The 21911-nt window shown below is 41.7% G+C and overlaps 1 protein-coding gene across 1 annotated transcript in view; it reads right to left on the minus strand.

Moving 5' to 3' along the window:
* The window catches only part of LOC123026347, a 183963-nt gene extending 167496 nt beyond the window's left edge, over positions 1-16467 (minus strand). Inside the window, 2 exon segments of the mRNA XM_044435858.1 lie at positions 12410-12445; positions 16259-16467. Coding sequence (XP_044291793.1) covers positions 12410-12445; positions 16259-16459 — 237 coding nt within the window. The 5' untranslated portion in view covers positions 16460-16467.
* Between the last annotated feature and the right edge of the window lie 5444 nt (positions 16468-21911).

The following is a 21911-nucleotide window of genomic DNA, read 5'->3' on the forward strand; positions in this document are numbered from 1 at the left end:
CAAGCAACAGTTACAGAAAGACTATCCGTGTATACCCTGTTTGCCACTGATATCACTGGTAGCAGCAATGCAAGGAATTATCCAGAGTCAGTAGCAAAGACAAAGTCAGTAGCCAGTCCAAACACAAAGAGCTCCAAAGAAAAGACATTATCTGAGAAACATAAGCAGGGAAGTCGTACAGAGTGGCTGCATTCACCCTAAATCACATGGGAAAGGGGGCCGCAACAACCCATGCCAGCCATGTACCACAATGTTTGCCTGATGACCCACACTGATTGCTGTCACCCCTCACCCAAAGCCAACAAAGCACACAGCAATGGTGGGTTCCACAACACCCCCAGAACCCACAGCCGGCCACAGAATGGGAAGGAGGAGTTGGAAGCCCCCGTGCGCCTCACCAGGATCACTAGCGCACCGCGAGAGTCATTAGGCAAATCATGCCCTCTTCATGGGGTGGGAGAAAGGCACTGCAACGGTTTGGTGACTATGTGAAGACCCAGAACTGAAGGCCTCCACCTTCAGAGGCCCACCCCGAGCACAGCTGCAGCCCATCATTGCCTCCTGGTGTATAGCCTCTTGTGGGCAGACCCTTGCCCACAAATACACCTTTACTCACAAGGAGTCTGTTCTTCAGGCAGGCACGTCTGAGCCTGACCTGCTCAATACTTGTGTTTCACGCGGGCAGGCAAGCTCCCAGTGTTGGCAAACCACAAAGCCGCATGACTGGATGATGTGAGGGCATCTTAAGAGCTTTTGCTAAACTATACAGATGGAAACTTCAGTGATTATTCATCTATGAGAAGAGTTGGATTTCTCAAAAGCTGGGGAGTAATTTTGCCCAAAGACCCAAAACATCAGCCTTTTTTAAAGCTTAAAGCTCTTATTGACAGTATGACTAAGACTGGAAGAAGTATTTTGGCCCTTCAAAAAAAAAGGGGGGGGTACACAAAAGCCAGGAAAACTCCTGGTGAAAGGGTCTGAGGACTGGAAACGGTCCTCAGACAGGCTAGATTTGGCCCCCAAGCCTGAAGTCCTGCCCTGCTGCTTTAGAAAGCAGGCCTTGTTCTTGACTTTTGGTGCTATTGCCCACAGAACCATATAACATGTCCCAGTTCACTTGAGCTCTTGGGCAGTGGGAAGGAAGCCTCATACTGCCATCCTAACAGCAAGCTCGGCACAAGTTCATCATTCCAAGCAGCTCTACAATTAACCTTTCATCAGATGGATCTTCCCTTCAGACGCTCACAGCAGAGCCAGGTTTACCAAGCAGTTAATCCTTGGAAAGGAAAAGCTTCCAACAAAACCCCTCTTTCTGCAGGAAGTCTAGGTACTTCCCAATTGCCAAGCAGCGTCTAAGCACAAATGCCAAGCACTGGCTCATATTCTGATAACAAAATGTCAATGTCTTGAGCTGACTATGGAAAAAAACACACTCCTGTGCTCTGGATGTACACTAAGGTCCTTGGCCTTTTCCCTCGTCTTCTTGAATGGCCCTGAAGATTTTTGTTACACCGTGCCCCAACATTTGCTTATTAACTTCTCTGTCTATTCAGGGATAATCCCATGCATTGCTTTATACTGTTGGCCCGCTGAAAGTCATGCAGAAATGTCGGGTGCTGCCCTCCGGCTGGATCCATGCCATCCACTGTTTATTGCCAAGCAACTGTAACTATACTTTCTGCACACCATTCATCGCTTTGTTTCAAGCTAGTATTTAACAGACTGGTGTTGGATACCATGAGATACAGTGGTCTATTTTGGCAGAGCTTTATTAAGCCATTTGCAATGAGGCAATTCACCATAAAGTATTTTAGGCATACTTTTTAAGTACTGCTTTCTTCTATTTCATCTGCAGGAGATGCCACATTACTAAGATAATTATTGGAATACCACCTTTTCTATGTGTTGCTATCCTTCCTCCATAAATATGCATTCAGTTGCTATCAATAAAGTCAGAGGATCAGATGAACTAGGTATATAATGGGGTGGACAAACCACACATGGCTCTTTGAGTTTATTTTGTGGTTCACAGAGGGCTCGGGGCCCTCTGTTCACTCCCCAGTTCTGGATCCCAGTGATGGCACGGGCAGGATTGCAGCAAGCCCTCCCAAGGCCATCATCCCAGCCCGCTCTCTTCCTTCAGGGTTGGTGGCCTTGGGAGAGCTCACCCCAGCACATCCCCTGCCACTCCAGCTGACTTTAAAACTTTGAAAGAGGCATGTTGCCTCCCTTTCTGATTGTCACAGTTCCAAAGAGAATTTGTGTTGTTTATGTGACAGCCCCTGAAGATGACTATTCCATTGCTGCTTGTCCCTCCTGTAGCCTTTTCAAAGATCCCTGATTGGACAGGGTCTTCAAGTTAGAATCCTAACAAAGAATTCTCAGCACTTCTCACTAAACTATAATAGTCAGGATTCTGTCTGTGCCAAAAGTAAAAAACAAAACAAAACCTCACTATTTTTATTAATATGACATTTGCTCAGAGTAGTTCTTGTTTCTAAAAGTCCATTTCTTTGGGAAGGGGACCCCTCCCCCAAGTTAGTGTTCCAGGTGTCTATGTGTCTTATCATGCACATTTAAAAAATCATACACTGATAAGTAAGAAAGTCATGATAGATACATGAATAAATATGTGTTCGTGTCTTGCTGCTCTCAAACATCTGCCATTTACCATATGTGGTTCTTACATTGAGCAAGTCTGGGCACTCCTGGTGTATGATATAATGCAGGATCTATATCAGTGTAATATCTTGATTTAGGCCATCACAATTTTCATCTGGCTCCATCTTCTTTGTTTTGGTCCCACTCTGTCCCTGGCCGTATTCCCTGTTCCCATAACTGGAGCCATGGCTGAGGTGTGTCCCCTTCTTTTGATGAGCTCCAAAGCTTAGGTGTTAAAATCTTGTCTTTGGAGTCTGTTCTCCAAATGATGCATCTTAGAAACATGGTTCTCATAGTACTATGGAGATTTGTTACTTTTGCAACTATCTGCTTATGAGACAGTTGCATCTGCTTATAAAAACAGTGGGCTTTTTCCCCATTTATTCCAGTAAATGGTGGTCACAAGGCCTTTTTTCACCTTGATTGTCATTAATTCCCGACAGAAGGAGGAGGAAGCGCAGTGGCAGCAATGGCAGTGGCGGCAAAAGAAGTACGAACCCTGGTCCAACATCCTTCCCAAATTGGAATTTGGCCTCCAGGCTCAAAAAGTGCCCCCAGCTATGTTGTAGGTAGTGCTCACCCTTGACTCTAAAGTTAATAAACATGAGGGCTTGTATGTCTAATATCATAAAGTATTATTAGTAATTCTGTTGTTAACCAATTCATTCAAAGCCTGAAGCCCATAACTCTGTGATACAGTGGTGCCTCATACTTTGAACTTAATTCATTTCAGGTAGGCTGTTTGAACGCTGAATCATTTGAAATCCAAAGCAGTGTTCCCCATTAAAAATAATGGAAAGTGAATTAATCCATTCTCGGACCCCAAACAACACCCATCTCAATAAACTTAAACAGCAGATGCACATAATTTAAGGCAAAAATAATACAATTAAATGCCAAATGTATTACAATTAAATGCCAAATTACAATAATACAATTAAATGCCAAAGCTTGAAAACAATTATTAAATATGAAAATTTCCTTACACTGGCATATTGCACAACACTTTCTTTAAAACAAAACTTCTCTGGTATAACCACAGCTCTGCAAACCAACTTCTGCATTCCTGTTTAAGATGGCTAAAGGTCCGGGCATGATGTTTCTTCTTTTAGCATTCGGTAAAAACTATTCTAATGGTTTATGGTACATTTGTCCAGAATGTTACCATCTGAATCAACTCATTTTCTCCTTTCAGTTCATTTATGTCTACAAATCACGGGATGTGATGCTGATGGTAAAAGAGGTATGTTTCTCCTTGTGTTTATACTTGTAAGATTAAAGCTAAATATTGTACTAGTGTATGCAATGGGTTCAATAGACCATAGTAAAGAGGCTTGATTTGAGTATAGGCCCAAATATAATTCATATTGCTTGTGTTTCTATAAATTACAAATATCTGTGCAGAAACAGTACCAGCAGTTAAATTTGGTCTGAAACATGCATTGGAGCATAAAGAAAACTAAACTGGCTACTTGGGGATTTCTATTTGGATTGGGTTTTAAAAATTATCATTACATTTTCAAGTCATAGGAGATATTGGATGGGTTCTGTGGTTACATTTATATATCTGTGTCTCTTGTTCTAAGCTGTTCTGAGTACATTGCAGATGAGCAGAATAGAAACAATTTTATTTATAAACAATTATAAGATGGAGGAGAATGATGTAAGCTGCCTTGAGACCTTTGTAGGAAAAAGGCAGGATATAAATCGAAACATAAATAAATAAATATGTACAGTACTGTATAATACGATGAAAATTGCATCTACTGTCCAAACTTTTTCGTGAGGAGTGGTGAAGCAGAAAAGGATAAAAAAGGCAATGGGAATGATCAGGAAGGCAGGCAGTTAAAAGGCACTGAAAAGGATTGAAAAGGCACAGATGCAATGAGAGGCGACAGATGCCTAGAACACACAACTGATGACATTTACGCAGCGTCTACATTTTTTTCAGCGTGCCTGCAGTTCAAAGTTAGAAGCATCATTCAAAGAGATTTTGTCTCAACTCTAACATTTGAACTCTGGAACATTCAAAGATAGTCGTTTGGGCTACGAGGCATCACTGTATACTAATGCAAAGAGGCACAGTATTCAGTGTAATAAGTACAGTATTGTAGATGGATGGCAATTATTTGAAGATTCCATGAAATAAGTTGCAAAGGTGCCCATCACATGAAGCACAGACAGCTCATGCACTGCTGTTTCTTTTCAATGTCCACATTCATTATGGACCTGAGAGGGCAGGGCCAATCCAAGGACATTGAGTTGAGTGTAGAGCCAGCAATGAGAAAGCTAGATATTTGACAAAAGACAAAGAAATAGACTGGTTCTGTCCCAGTGAGCTTACATTTTAATTTAGGTGATAATAAACCGAACAGCTGAAGATCTGAAGGAACAGAAGGCCAAAAGCCATTAGAGATAAACTAGCTGAAATAAATATGGCTTAAGACATTAAAGAAAAAGCCAGGTAATCAAGTCAATGGATATCAGCTACTAAAGATGAAGAACAATAAAAGGAAAGTCAGAAATAACACAGAGGGGAAATATGACATATTGACAAGCAAACAAAACTAGAAGAATGCAAAGAGCAAAGAGAACACTGGAGGTGAAACTAAACAGGAACTAGAGAAAGGATACATTTGAAAGTTAGTCACAACATCTTCAACTTGATATTGAAAGGAAAATAGAGCTCAACTGTGAAGATAAATCGAAAGCAGAGAATTCTAATCATACTATCATGCAGGAAAAAAGCAGATGGCATAATGCAAAATAAAAACAAGAGGCTTAAGAAGGGAACAGGGTAGACCAACCGAATGAACATGACCATAATCCAATCAGGATTATAAAATAAGAAGACATATTGAAGGGAAGATAGAAGGAACCAAAGGAAAAAAAAAACATAATTTTGGCAATATTTATCAGACTTAGCTAGTGATGAAATATGGGATAAAGAAAGAAGGGTCAAAAATAGCAACAGGTTCTTACGCTTGAGGCAAAAGTACAACAGCAACTCCTCAAAAACAGAGAGACAGTTAAATAAAAAAAAAGTAATAAACTGGAAAGGGATGGGCAGGAAGAAGCCAGAGTGACACGTAGTGCATTGTGTCTTTGAAATGTGTAATTTAAGGGAGTGGGCAAAGGAATTAGCAAGGAGGCAAGATGAACATTTAACCAAAAAGGAAGGTATATCAGAAATAGAAACCCTAGATATCATCACCGTATTCAATTAATTAATACAAAAGTCTAACTAAAAAAAACAGAACAGTATCCAGACTTAGTGATCCTTAAGAGTAGAACCATTGAAAATAGGGGCTTTATGTCAGTTGTGTCCATTGTTTTCATTGAGTTAACTCTATAACTAACTCTGGATCCAACCCATTAACAGAAACATGGTGAGCACAGAGAAGAAGGAAGAGGACACCCAAGATGAAGTGGAGCCACAACAATCAGCATGACACTAAGCAGAAATGAGACAGTGGTCATCTGTATCAAATGCAGATACTGAAAAAGTATACTGGCCCTGCTCTCTATAGGGCTAAAAGGCATCAATTAGGGGAAAGAAAGGAATATAGCTTCTGCTGAAAGGTGAGCATGGAGACCAGAAAGATAAAGAAAAGGGATAAAAGAACATTCTCTAAGAGAAAAACCATACATTCAAGACATTTAATACTGCAAGACATTCTGTGGGTATTGCACTCTTACCTTCACACTTTTTGGGAGGATTTGTTACTTTCCTTAAGAAAGGCTATGTTTAAAATACTTAGAAAGGAAGATGCTCTGTGCTATTCATCTGTAATAGTTGGTCAACAGAAAACTGGTTTTAACTGTACAGTGAAGCTGGACACTCAGCAGCAGCCAAGAATACATGGGTTAAGCCTGTGTTTGGCCACATGCATCCTCATGGTGGTCCAACTGGCTAATTAGCAAAGCGTGTCTGTATGAAGAAAAATTATATTAGTTCCAATGGCAATCTTGACTGCTAGAATTTGGAGGAAGACTCACTGCGTCTGTTCTGTTTGAAATATAACATATTTTCCTATTTGCGTGCTGATGGGGAAAGTTACATGTGCATGTTCCTTTCCCTGCTTGCAGACTTCACTCTCTGAGACAACCTCACAGCACCTTCTTGGGGCCATAGCTTTTCAGCCTTTTCAGCCTTACTTGTAATAATTTCTGTTAAAATCCCAGGATTTCTTGCAAGGAAATGTAATTAGGACTACAGTAGCAGTAGTCTGGGGTAGGCAAGTTTAGCAGTTCTGAGGGCTAACTTCTCTCCCCAAAATCCACCAGGGACAGCTGAATAGCTATTGAAATTTGGCAGCAATTCAACAAGGAGAAAAAAGCCTGTGTTTTCCCTTTTAAACAAGGTACACAAGGAGAGCACGCTTCCTGCAAAATCATGCTCCTAGAGTCCCCTGCTGGGTGCAATTTTGCAGGAAACAAGCTGCTTTGCACATATCTTGTTCCAAAAGGAAAATGCAGCTTCTCCCAGCAGCAGTTTGGAAGCAAGAGGGGCTGCCAAAAAAGGACCAAGAGGTTACATACAGACCAGGGTGCAGCATACTACCCACTCAGATATCAGATAAACTACATTATGCTTCTTTACTGTCCATTGTATACTATTTGTCCTTTGTCATAGGCTTTTACGCTCCATTCAGCATATTTATTTTTAATGTAAGTGGGGGTTTTGTTAGTTGCTTGTTACAATCACACTAAGGAAAATTTAATGAAGATGTACACTTGTCATGAGAGTTAAAAAAGCAATTAACTCTGCTTGCTACACAATAGCTAATTTGGTAACATGTTCATTGGAAATCTTTTCATCTGTCTTCACTGTATTAGATGAAGGACAGAACTGAGTTCATTCAAGGAGAAAGTCTGCAAAATGCTCTGCGACGGAGACGTCTTTGGCAGACAATCTACCCTGGGACCTGCACTGGGGTAGTGTGTCCCTGTTAGTCCTGCTGGACCTTGTGCTAGCTTTCAGTACCAATGATTGCAGTGTCCTTCTTCTTGGAGGGGTTTCAATGAGTGTTGCAGGGAACTTTCTGTTCAAAACTGGACCTGCTGGCCTGTGGTATCCTCCATGCCATTTGACATATACCCAAAACTGCCAGGAGAGGCTGTCCAGAATTTTAGAATCCAGTAGCACAAGGATGCTGATGACTATCTCCCCTTTCTATCTACATTCATGGAAGTTGTGCTGATTCTAAATTGTTGCCTGATTTCAGTGACTGGACAAAGCATAATCCAGATACGATAAAAGTACTCTTTGTCAAGTAATGCGGATTCAGCCTGTACTGGATGGGGTTACATTCCCCAGGAAGATTCAGACGCTGGGCCTGGGTGTACTCTTAGACTCATCCCTGAACCTCAGTACCTATTTCTTGGTGGTGGCCAAGAGTACATTTGCACTGCTGAGGCTAATGCACCAACTGCACCCATTCCTAGAGATGTCTGATCTAACCAAGTCACACCTGCCTTAGTTACATCCCATCTGGACCACTGTAGCATGTTGCACATGGGGCTGCCTTTGAAAACTATTCCAAAACTTCAGCTGGTCTAGAATGTGCCAGCCAGAGTATGAACCATGGCTGGTTACAGGGAGCACATGACTCCAATGTTACATCAATTGCACTGGCTACTGGTCTGTTTCCCAGCATAATTTCAAGTGTTGGTTATGACCAATAAACCTGTATGTTTTTGGACCGGACTATAGTTCTGTTGAACACTATAATGCCCCTTTAATAAGGATTTGTCTAAGCTAGCTAATTGCCAGAGGTGTAAAACAGTTAATGCTTCTTTTAACTGTATATTTTGGCCATGTTCAATAGTTGCTTCTTTTGTGGTGAGGCTATTATAAAGAGAAACTTTGTGCTGCAACGCTTTTTAAATGTTTACTGATGTACATGTTTTCTTAAATTACCTACCTGCTTCCTGGAAGTTAATGCACAGTGAGTACAAATGGGTTCCCCATGTTCTTTTGACAGCTAAAAAATGGATGCTACAGCATTGGAAGGATACACGCTCATCTTCTATAGTGCAAGGAATTGAGGACCTAGCTGTGCAAATGGATACTTATATGGCTATTTGATATAGTTTTGTTGAAGGGGGCTACCACCTGCTTGGGGGCTTCCCAGAAGCATCTGGTTGGCCAGCATGGAAAACAGAAAGGTGAAGTAGATGAACCTTTGGCCTTGTCTAGTAAGGCTCTCCTTTTATGCTTAGCAATATATACTTTTCAAGGTTAAAAAGAGATTTACGCTGCTCAGAAGCAGATCTGAATGCAGAAATTAGACAATGGCTTCCTGTTAAATCTAGAAAATAGAAGTATCAGTGCAAGGGCAAGGGAGAAAGAACTTGTGTAGTCATTGAACTGTAGTTCTGAATTCACCATGGCAGATTCCAAAAACTGAGCTTAATGCATAATATACAGTATTCAAGTCCAGGTATCTTCAAACTTTTACACTGGTCAGCTTCAGTAACTATAAAGTGAAATCTCAGTTATCAATGATCTTCCTAGAAATATCAAAAACAGCAAACAAACACCAAGGCTCAGAAATGGTTTGCCACATCAGTCAGCTTAACATGACAACTGCCATATTTGTCTTATTCCCATCTTATACCAAGAACAATAACCAGCATTCAGTGTGATATAAAATAAGCCAATCAACAGAGTGCTCAAGAGCATGGGATAGATTCAGTTATGTCTTCAGAACATCAAGTCAATCATTTCTGAGCCAAGAAAATTTACTCTGATGAAATGCACTTTTTTCAGCCACCAGAGGGCAATCTGATCATATTTTTACCAGAGTAAGTTTGTTGACCTATAGGACAGTGTGTATTACTAAGCGTCCAAAGACAATATGGATCTAAAAAGCACAACAGAATACTGCTGTAGTTAAATCTCAATTTAAATTAGTTACTGGACAATTATCCTTATTTTCTTCCTGGGCTGAAAAGCATGAAAGTGACACAGTTCCCATCAATGTCAAAGCAGGACTCATTACCTCTCCTTTTCGGACTTGCAAAAGCCATTGAATATTCTGATGAAGCCTTGGACAAGCAGGTTCTACAAATGTCCTAGCAAATTCATTTATTATTGCATATTACAAAACAAAATCAGATTACACATTGAAGAAAAAAAGCTAAACTAAAATGTTACAATTTTATCCAGAAATGTCCTAGCAAAATTTTGGATACTGAATTTAGTTGGAGAGAACCATGCAAATCAACATGTTCCAAAGTAACCCAAGGCTTTCCTTATATTAGACTCTGCTTCTAAACAATTAGGAACCACAGTTAGGAGTGTAGAACTGCAGTTAAAGTCATCTTACCAGAAAGGGGTAGCAGAAAGGAAGGAATAATTATTTGCTAGAGACACCTTATGAAAGATGTGGTTTTCTTTCTATCAGCTTTATTCTATTGTTCTTTGTGTGTACATAAATCATTTTAAAAATTGAGATGAAATGGTTCTTGAAATCTGCTCCCTGGAACCGAACAGGCAGTGCACTTTAAGTAGCTTAGTAGAAGGGATTTGAGTTTGCAGGCGTGATAGAGGGCATGCTTTTGTACCAGACCCCCGTGCAAAATGCTGACCAACCATTATCTGAAGCTTTAAGTGCTGCTAAACAGCAGGAGCAGGAACACAAAAGCAGAACATGTGCTGGTCCAGGGCCTAACGCATGGGCTTGCCATAACAAAAACATCAGTATTCCCTTGCCTTTCCCTCTTGGCTTGCAATCAGTGCCCTGGTTGTGACATAGAAAATTGCAATATCTTCCAAACTATCCTCATTATTGGTCCTAACATTTTGTCCATGGTGTGTTGTGACATGGAGCCTGACAATGAAAAAAATATTTATTTATTTAAAACTTTTTTTTATACCATCCACTGCTGAGGTCCTGGGACGGTTTGACTGTAAAGCAGAATAAGACAAACTATAATGCAGCATCCTAATCGATTTCTAGCAATAAAACCCATATTAAAATGACAATCAAACCTTAAAATATTGGGAAAATAAGGTTTTAGCCTGGTGCCGAAAAGAATAAAGTGAAGTGCCATTTCAGCTGGGATACAAGCTCCTTACATTGTTAAGAAGATGAATCTACATTAACCATTTGAAGTGGCTGTCTATGAACAAAGGTCTTCTGGTAATATCCCCATCTATTATACATTGAGCCTGACCAGACAGAAGCATATTTTTTAAATCTACCAAAGCACTAAAAACATATGAACTGAAAATAGTGTGAACTGCAATCTAGGATGTTCTGAACTGCTCAGGATGTTGAACTGACATATTTTGACTTGAAATGAGAGCGAACGCATCCTGTGATGGAAATTCACGAAGGGTGTGTTTGGGGGACAAAGAGGTCGCCTCCTGGTGCCTGCTTCTTCCAGTTCCTGGGAGATCTGGGAGCTCTTTTTTTCCTCCCCGTGCTATGGGGGAATTTTGAGGATGAGGCACCCATGCTGCTCTCCCCCACCTTAAATGAGCGGAGAAGCTAGATGAAGCACAAACCAGGCCGAAAATTGGTTTTGCTCCAAGCCCGGAGGCCTTTCAAATAGCTGCAGAGACAGATAAGGTACATCCCATGCTCCCTTATCTTCTCATTCTTCATTTTGCAGCTGCAGAGCTACATTGGCCGCACTGTCTGTCGCTGTGAGCACGGGGTCCCCCTCCCTTTGCTTCCAATATATAAGATAAGGAGCGCTTTGAATTCAAGGAGGGCTTACCCCTGCCCCCACTGCTCCTTTTCCATCGGCACGCATACCGTTCCCTGACCTTGATGGGTAGATGTTGAATGGGCTTTCGCTACAGGTTTTGTTTTCTTGCCGGACACAAAAGGGAGGCCTTGTGGGAGCTATGTTTGTGTGTGTATGTGTGCAGTTATGCGTGTGGTTAGGCAGAAAAGAAGGAAGAATGAGAAATGCACCATGAGCAACTTCCAGGGATAATCAATGGCTGCATAATGAGCAACCAACTCTGATGAATATTGATTAGTCCATTCTGGCAAGATTCTCTTCTCTGGTTTGTGCTCTTGCCAGCTGCTTTGTACAGACAAAAGAGGGAAAGTATGTAAACTCAAAATAGCTTGTGTGTATTTTTTTTTAATTGGAGAGGGAGAGTGGTGGGGGAAAAGAAAGTTCAGCTGCAAAATAAACTGAAACTTCAAAAGCTATATGTCTTCACATAATTTTAATTACCATTGTATTTAAAAGTAACTCGAACTTTATTTAAAATATAGCAAGTGGGGAATTAAGGCAGGTAATTGGCATGTATTATGAATTCGATAGTAGTTGCATGGAACAATAGTTTTGCAAGTTTCAGTAAAAGGTGCATATTAAAACTGCAATCCTGTACAAGTTTAGAAGTACATTCTCCCACATCAGGTGCATATAACTCCAGTTTAACTATGTTTCTATAGTTTCTATAGTTCTATAGTTTTTCTTAGTAAACTATGTTCAGAGTTTCACTATAATTGGTAATGGTTGTCTCTGTTTTTCTATGTATTAAACTATAGCATTGTTTTATGGCACGGTTTTTTTGTCTTATACAAAAAAGGTGTTTTTTATTTCTTGTTCGCTAGTTCGTGTAAAAATTAAGTGACTGAAACTTTTTAAAGTGCATCTTTCTTGTTTAGGTGAAACTCTTTGCCATTGAAGAAGAAGAAGCCATTGAAGAAATGGCTTTGGAGTTTGTTAGTGAATAAGCATCTGGGGTCATTTTACTATTCATATGAAGTCCTACCTTTTGGGAGGCTGAACCTCTTTTCTCCCAAGCTCTCTGTGAAAACACAAACAGCAAACAATAGTGAGGGAAAGAACTAGCAGCAAATATCTATGTAGAACAAGTATCTACCCAGTTCATCCCTAACACAGTGTCTCTTCTGACTTCAGTAGACTCACCCCTGGGATAAATTTGGCTCTCTGCATTTGCCAAAAGAGAACAACAGAAGGCTGCTAAAGGCCACTAAAGGCCGCTGGTTTGGCATTTCTTTTCTTCAATGGATCTGTTCATTCTAATCTGATGATGAAAGCTGTAAACAAAGGCCCTTCATGCAAGATCATTGTGTTAGACATAATTACACTGTATATTCTTCATAACTATACATGCTTGAAGTCACGTTGCAAGAGTATGCCCTCATTCTTTTTTTCCTTTTTTTCCTAATAGGGAAGGAAGAGATGGGGAGAAAAAGATAAAATAAAAGTTAGGAAGTGCTCAGAATAGAGACTGCCTGGCTAGAGAATCCTGTCCCCATGTGGGCATGGGACACCGACTAGGGAAGAAAGTGCAAAAAATTTGGTTTCTCCCTTCTAGCCAGAAGACATTCTGCAGCAATTCCATCTTAACAAATTTTCCATAATAAGGAAAGAGATAGAGGAAGTGGTGGCGAAACACAGGGTTCTGTGAGAGGCAGGAGAGACCATCTGGATCCCCCATAAAATATGGTGAATGAGATGGGCAACGGCTGTAAGACCCTTGCCTAGAAGAATCTTCACTGGTAACCATAGATGCATACATGTTCCTATCTAGAGTCAGTGTGGCTCAGTCTCTCACCAGGATGATGAACTCCTTGACGATTGTTGGACCAACCTGAAGCATGTTGCACTGACTGGATCTGCGTGACACAACAGCCCATTGTGGATGGTTACCCACAGGAGTTGTCGTGTTCCTCAGAGTGCCTTGTCTGAGGGCAACAATCTATCTTTGAAAATCATTGGGTTGTTACAAGGATTGTTATACCCGTGATGAGCGGCTGTGTCATCTGCTCTGGGTGAATGATACCATTGGAGCCTCAGGTAATCAGTTCCTGAGTTACTTGGGAAGAGCAGGTCCAGTGCTCTTCCCAAGAGTTGGTCCAGAGCTGGACCAACTGCCAGTCCCAGCCATGCTACAATTGTGAGCCATTTCTGGCTTGGTGCAGCTTTTTGTTCCTTTACCTTTTTTGGGTGAAGGGAGATTATGGAGTCTGGCTTGACAGCTGCCTTTATAATCTCTGTTATGACTACCACTGACAGCCCCTTTAAATCTCCTGGACTTATTTCCAGGGGTGGTTGGTGTGATGAGCAAACGCTCTAATCATAAAGACCTTTTACCTTCTGAGGTGATGCAGCTAAGGCTGGACTTGGGTCTGATGGCCAGAGTTCTGCAGCCCAAGTCCCCCACTCCCAAATAAGGTGGCCATTTGTGAATCACCAAAAAGTGGACAGAAGAGGATGCCTATACATTTTAAATGTGCATGTGCTAAGTCATATGCATAGGTGCAAATTTAAAAATAGTTACTGCAATTTAAACAGAAATATGTTGCATCTCACCATGATGTGAATGACTGCAACCAGGTGAACTTCACGGCTTGCTTAGTCAGCCAATCAAGTACTATTAATGGGCAACTTCAAGACCCAGCTGTTCCTTCTGATAGATATATCTACTGAATTTGGACTAAACCACCCTTTCCAGAGAGGATACCTTCAAAGAGGATAATTTTCTGGTGGTCCTTTACCTAGAGGACTGTTATTTATTATTATTATTTTATTAAAACATTTTTATGCCGCCCCATTCGCCGAAGCCTCGGGGCGGCTTACAACAAAAAATTTAAAATAACATTTTAAAATATATACAATAAAATACAAATATACACTATAAAACAAGCCGCCCTGGCCAAATAAAATTCAATAATATTAACATTTAAAATACTGCTTAAATAAAAAGGTCTTCGCCTGGCGCCGAAAAACAAATAACGACGGCGCCAGGCGGACCTCTCTGGGGAGCGCATTCCATAACTTAGGCGCCACCGCTGAGAAAGCCCTCCTCCGAGTAACCACCCTCCTAACTTCTTCCATGGAGGGCTCCCGGAGAAGGGCCTCTCCCGCCCCATATGTTCTCCATAAAAGAGGACACATGGCAACCTTGCAGCCCCAAATGACCATCTACAGAGTGGCAGAAAATTGGAAAAACTGCAAATAGGCCTGATGTCAGCCTCTGTGCCAGGGCATATCAGAGCTAATGCTGCTTGCTACAGCATCCTCTCTTCTTATTTTTTTAATGTCTTGGGGATAGCAGGATGAGTAAGTGCATGATTACTGATGCTCATTTAATCTTTTTATTTAAAAAGAGACTATCCTTCTCTGCCACAGAATGGTGTTCCTTCCTACATAAATGTATTTAGCATTTGAAGCTAACTGTTTTCCTCCTATAGTCATGATGATGCTATGTTTTAAGAAAATTTAAAATACAAAACTGCATGTGTTCAGATTATTTCTTTTTTATCAGGCCTGGAAAAGAGAAATTAACATATTCGGAATGTAAGTGCACTTTCAGAAGCACATGATGGGTGCTCTGGCATGAGGGCAGGGGAAAAACGTTCCGTTTTGTGTTTTGCACCTGAAATAGTTCAGAGGGCTAAGTACAAGTTACCAAGCCGTTCCATCCAACTCCCCTTCAAGTGACAGTCACCACTTGCTTTGTTACTTTACTGGTACCCGTTCCTCTTTCCTCCCCATTCGACTGCATGGGCAGTGCTGGGAGTCTTATACAGATGAAAGAGGCCAGTGTACACACATGTTAGGGACCATTTGTTGTTTGAGCAGTTGCAGATTTGTGGTTACAGATATTCAAGCCAATACTGCTACTTCTGATGATTCTCTAACAGCATTTCTGCATCTTGGAATGCCATCAATCAGACTTTAACTATTCAGAAGCATCCCAAAACTTTGGGTGGAATTATGCAATAAAATGAATTCTGATTCAGAATGGGACAGATGCTAGTTTATTTCCTTTCTTGAGTTCACTCAAAAAATGTGGAAAGGAAGAAGGAGACAAAGAATGGAGGGGGCAGCAGTTCAGCTATTACACCATGAAAATACATGATGTTTTGAAACTATTACTTCTGCCTCTACTGAACGTGCACTTTGATTTTTTTTTTTTTTGCCTGATTCAAAAATAGCAGAATGATGTACAAACTTATAACACTACTCAAAAGAAAGTCCCAGTTTCAGTGGGTATAAGATTGCAGCCAAAAGTACTTCTGCCAAATGCCATCCACATTATTTCCACAGGTTTTGGAGACTAGAGAGCCATTAGGGAATTCTGTGAGAAATACCAAATACTCCTATTTGGAGTTGAAGAATCAAGCTGATACTATCCTATGCCAGATCCCACTATGTTTAGCATTTCTCCTGGTGGACTATGTATCCTCCACCTCAGCAGGTTACTGTGTAACATTTGATAAGACAAAAAACAACTGTATATTTATCACTCAAAGTGGTTTTCTTCCAGATGACCCTGAGGCAAGGTAACATTACAACACCCAGGACTCCTTAATCTGTTTGATTAAGATTACCTTAGGCGGCTGGACGGGGAAAGACATAAGTTACCCCTCAAACGCAGTGTCCTTCGGGTGCTTTCCAACTGTTTTTCAGCCTGCCGTGTTTCAGTACAACCACTGCAGTACAAGTGTTGCCCCCATAACCCCTTAAGATGCCTGAAAATGACCTCACAGGATAGGACCCAGCAAGGATGGTTGGATCCATCAGTTTTTCTGACATTCACTAGCAATGCTTCTCTATTTGTTTTGGGATCAGTCACTCAAGCTCTTACCTTGCAGAGTTTCAAGATTAGCCAACATGCCAGATATGCTGTCAGAGTAAACTTTGCCTTCATGTATCTCTCAGGTAAACAGGTGAGGTACATTTGTACAAAATCCAAGTCCTCGCGGACATCAGCATCATTGCTGCTGCCCACCTCCTCCTGTCTCCTCTGATGCCCTCCTGCTGCACTCAGAAGCTTGTTGAATTCCATCTTATCCACTGTTTCTTCCGTCTTTCAGAAAGCTGGAGCAAGTCAGGAGAATCCTTTGTTTCAAAGCAGCGGTTAACTCTTCCCAGCCATCTAAGAATTCAGTCTCTGCAGTCGACTTGGAGCAGGATGATGCTGAAGCAAACTTCCTAGGTTTGAACGGCTTTGGCCAGTTGCCTTGCTGTTATTGAACAACCTCTTGCAAATGTGTGTCCAGCTACAAGATAAATATAGCACTGACTAGAGAGCGTCTTGTCATACAGCACAAGAATACTCCTCTGGTTGCCAAGAGTGAAGAGAAAGATTTCATTTAGCCAAAGTGCAAGCCTCTCCCCCCGCCACCTCACCCCCAGCATCAGTGCTGCCTTGTTAGGAAGGGGAATAAAAGGAAAAACTATGATCTATGAAAACTCTTTTGGCCAGCTTTACTTCCTTAGAAGAAGTCCCAGTTGTGGAAAGAAATAACATCCTTTTGGGGCAGGGAATTCAGTGTTGTTATTGGGATGTTTCTCCCCCTTCCCAGTCACAATAATACATTGTTTGTGATTATTTCATATGCTGAGCTTGTGAACATTACAGATTCCAAAAGAATAAATGGAGTGTCCTCCACGGAATAGGGCCAAGACATTTTGAATTACTGAATGGCTCTTCTACTCAGCCAGCTCTATCCCCAGAGATTGTTCATGCACTTCTATAGCTAAATTGTTTAGTGTGGCTTCACCATACAGCACGTATTTGTGTGTTCTAAGGCTCATAGATTTATACTCTTGGTGTTATTACCAGTTCTAAAATGAATCATGCTAGGCAGGTCTTTCATGATCCTGAATCATGTCCATTGAAATAATGCATGTTTTTATTTTTGTAACATTTGCACGGTTGGGTCATTTTCCACTTTAACTTCTGGGTTTATTTTTAGGAAGTAAGGAGGAGGAGGGTGTTTGTTTATTTGTTTTGCATTTCTTGTATCTGAATTTGGATGTACACGCACATTGATTAGCCTTGCATTCAATATAAATATGGCTACAGCCCAAATTGACTCCCACATAACCAACATTCACAAGTGATGCATCCCAGATTAAAAGCCTTATTTTATCCCCTGCAGAAAAAGTGCTCACAGCCTCACTGATTTTACTTCCAATGCAACAACACTCCACGCTGGAGTTTACATAAGGTCCAGTTCACATATAACATGAAGCCTCTGTGTGTGAATTTCCCTGTAGGACTTCTTGTCAAAGCGGTGCTCATCCTGAACATTTGAGTTGCCACTAAGGGTGGCTTGCTGGGATGGTTGACAAGCCACCCACCCCTTTAAAACAGCCCATGTTCCTGAGTTCACATGTAACACCATGCTATGGTGCACACTCTGCATATTCAAAATGGCCATTGCAATAAGAATCCCCATGGAGACTTTGCAGTGCAGTTCACCATTCGTCCACAAGGGGATCAGGTGGGTTGATTCAGCACATATCTCCATAAGCTGCACATTAGCTATGAAGCTCCTCACAATGCCACTAGTGTAGTGGTAGGTACAGTGCTGGCAGAGTCCACATGTGGAGAAATGTTGTATTATTATAATGCATAATAATATTAATATTTCCATTTACATAGTACAATTTCTTGCAATGTTGGTTGCTGTTAAAGCATCAAGATGGCAAAGTGTCTGTATGGAGAATGCAAAATAAATTGCCAAAGTGACAAGCAAAAGAAATGGACCATTTTCAGGATAAGATCTTTGGAGAAGAACCATCACTGAATAGAGGGCTCAAATTCAATCCCAGCACTTCCACATAAGGCTAGGAAAAAATCTTGTCAGAAACCTCGGAGAGCTGCTGCCAGTCCTTACAAATGACCTTACTTGAGACAGATGAACCAAAAGTTCAACTCAAACTAAACCTGTTTCCTCTGTTTCAGTTTACCCTTCTGTATGTTCAAGTGATAATCAGAGTCCTCACCACAGAGGAGCTACATAACATTCACCATGCCACACAGGCAGTATCCAGGTTCTTTCTATCAGCCATGGAGAAAAAGTAAGGATGAGCCAATATTCACAGCATCTGGAATACTGTGTTTGCTTATACAGTTATGGAGCCTTTGTACAAGATGGAACCATGTTTCACTCTTAGGGTCCTCTACCTTTCATTGGGTAGGTCTCTTGTGTTGGTAAATTGAATTTTTGAAATACTATGTCTTGCTAAGATGCATCTTCCAAAATTCCATCTTCTTCACAACTACCAAAGTAAAATGATTTAAATGGTGTTGGCCATGTGCATCCTGTCAAACTTCAGGCGCACTCACGGGAGGCTGCCCATGGTGGTTGTACTGAGGATTTAGATTTAGATTCTAATTTCGAGGATGAGACTGTTTTTGAAACAGCTCAGACTCCAGCCATGGTTCAAGGTCCTGAGACCCAACAGAAGGTAGCAATGGGAGAGTTTAACCCCAGAGCAGGCAGGAAGACCAGTCAATCCAGCTGTGGAATTACAGCCTGAGGAAGGAGACATCAACATGGGAAGTCTCTCCAATGGAGGACTCCTGCTCCCTGCAAAGGTAGACCCAGTTGCTCGACATCGTCACTGGAGGGAAGCCCAATTAGGGACACAGTGGGAGGAGCACAGGTGTGCCCACTTTCACAGCAGGCCTCCCCCACAGTAGAGACACAGAAGGGCTCATAAAGAGAATGGATGGATTGAATGAATGGTAGAAAGGATTCAACACTCCACTTTGTGTAGCTCAGAGACTCTTGTGTATCAATAAAGATCATTAAGCTGGTGAGGCTGATATTGCGTGGAGGGAGAAGCATGGATCATGACAAATGGGGAATTACAGACCATCTTGGATTTAACACTGAACTCCAGTCGCATGATGATGCACAGTGACAGTTTTCCTCTGTCTCTCATTCTCTGGGCGCACACTCCCACCTTTCAGCTAGTTCATGCTAATCGACTGACTGGATATGATTTCCCTGGTACTGTAATGAATACCAGTGTGAGCATCTATTCAGACATAAGGGACAAAATTCTGCTGCAGCCATTTAATGTCAGCAAAAGTGGATGACCTACAGGAGAGGGCACAAAAGGAGGGGATACAACAGCAGGCACCAACAAAGCTTTGGTGTTTTCATTCCCACGTGAGCATTGGCTGTTGTTCTTCATTGGGCCCCTTGAACAGCTTCCTCTGGGTTGAGCCTCCTGCAATGAATAGTGAAGCAGAAACAGTGCCCCTAGAGTTTTGTCATCAGTCAGTTCCCCTGAGGAGTTTGTCGCCCTGGCACAGTCGTATCCGATAAGGGGCAGGGATATGCGTTTCAGCAGAATCGGGACCAGAAAAAACCCAGCACAGATCAGCAGGATGCTGACAAGTGAACAACACTCGACAGCTCTGCTTCGCTTGTATTTCGCTTGTAATATCTACAGGTTCTGTTACTAAATGCAGAAGGCAGCATTAGCTATAGCCTCAAAATGGTCAGTACAGTACTGCATTGCTTTCCTGGCAAAGCTCCTGAGGTGTTGACAGGCCCAGGGCCTGCAGGCCACTCCAGAGCACCTGTCCATACCACATCTTCTGAAAAGAATCCCTGTTTAAGTGTCGAATGGCTGGGATGAGACCTTCCCTTTAAATTCCCCATAATGCCTTGGAGGAGTGTTTCCCCAGAGCCTGATGGTGCTGTTCCTCCCTCAGAGCCACCTTCAGGCCTTTGATAGCACCTGAGCAAGGCACCCTCAGTGGGCCTCTCGCTCAGTGAGTCTACCTTCTCACCAGTTGCCACCTTTCCTCACCGTCCTCATCATCTGCTTGCTTGATAGGCAGCCAATTAGCTCCGCCACTGTGGCTTGGGTCAAAGCAAGAGGTGGGCAAACAAGCAATTCACAACAAGGGGAAGGAGCAGCCACTCTGGGGACAACTTGTCAGTGGACCTTTTCTGGATTTGGCCCTACACCATTGCCCAGCCATGCCTACCCTTGATGCCTGCCCTGGGCTGCCTGCCACTGCTTTTACCAATCCAAAGTGTGTGATGTAGGAGGGGTCCAGTGATGTAGGAAGAGAGAAACCTATCTTGGAGACCTTGGTGGAAACGATAGATTGCATGTGGCATCTTCCGCCAAGTTGCTAGGGAAAACAGTACGACGAGAATCTGAGAAAATGAGCACAGATACACCAAGCAAAGAAAACATCTATTTACTTGTTAAGAAACAGGATGGTAGAAAATTACATTCAAAGCACAGTTCAAAACTATAAAACATCCATTTGTCCTAAATCATAGCTACCTATAATCCATTTGATTCCTTTTATATGCATATATACATATCTGCGTATATGCATCTATATGTACATAAACAGTTTAGAGCTTTCAAAGTATTTCTTCAGTAGTCTACAGAATCTTCTGCCTCTACTTGTATTTGAGTTACCTAAACACAAGGCAGACCTAAGTTATAGAGCATTTATGATGAGGTTTTATAGTGATATAATTCAAAGCATAGACAAAATATCATTGCATCAGAAAGATTTGTTCAGTTTATGCTGGAAGAAACCATAAAGGAGGCAATATGCAAAATGTAGATCATGCATATAACAACATGCTGGCACATGCAGATAAAGAAAGGGGGAAATAACATCACAGTGTCCATCCAACTGCATTGGGCTTCATGTACTCCGCTGCTGTTCCAGCTCGTTCCTCCACTGCTTATCTGGCTTTAAAAAGCAAGACAGAGATTTGTCCACCATATCTGGCAATTCTTACTTTTAAGCACAGCTGATTTTAAATCTGCTCTCCCTCCTCCAGTTTCCTAATGGTATCCAACGTAAGTTTTCCCAGATCTGGTTTTGAGAGGTCCAGAGTGGGCAAGACTTCAGGCTTGTGGGATTTACCTTGTGTGTTTCACTAGAGCTCTGAGATTCACCAAGTGAGCTTGGTACAAAGCAGATACACTTAGAATTAAAGAGTTGTGAAACAAGGATTTAAAAAAAAAACATAAATGAAAGGCAATCATAATTCCTCCATGTAGAAATTCACAGCCAGTCACCCCAAGCGTTGTTTATTTCAATGGCATCACTTAGGATGAGAAAGAAGTCATTTTTGCTGCTATTATTACTCAATTAGGAGTCAGAAATCCTCGTTAACAGATGGTGTGTCAGTCCTCACCATTTTTCAAGCAGGAGCCGCTTTGGTTCAAGATACCACCAATGCGGCCACTTGGGAGCCTACTCTGGGTTGTGTGGGGCTCTCCCCTCCACATCTAGCAGAAACATGGTGTACCAGACATCTCGGAGGGCTCTCCTAGTCTCTGCTCCCCATCCCGCTTTGTCACCCGGGGGCACTTTACCCCAAGCATGTCTGTCTACAGGCCTGTTCACTGGTGGGTCACACGACACTCATCCCAACCCATCTTCCTCGTGCTGTTTCTGCCAATATATCCTGAATTTCTTCAAACCTATTATATCAAGGTCTTTTGTGTGT

The sequence above is a fragment of the Varanus komodoensis genome, unplaced genomic scaffold (assembly GCF_004798865.1).
Source record: "Varanus komodoensis strain SLA01 unplaced genomic scaffold, ASM479886v1 scaffold1, whole genome shotgun sequence".
Classification (NCBI taxonomy): domain Eukaryota; kingdom Metazoa; phylum Chordata; class Lepidosauria; order Squamata; family Varanidae; genus Varanus; species Varanus komodoensis.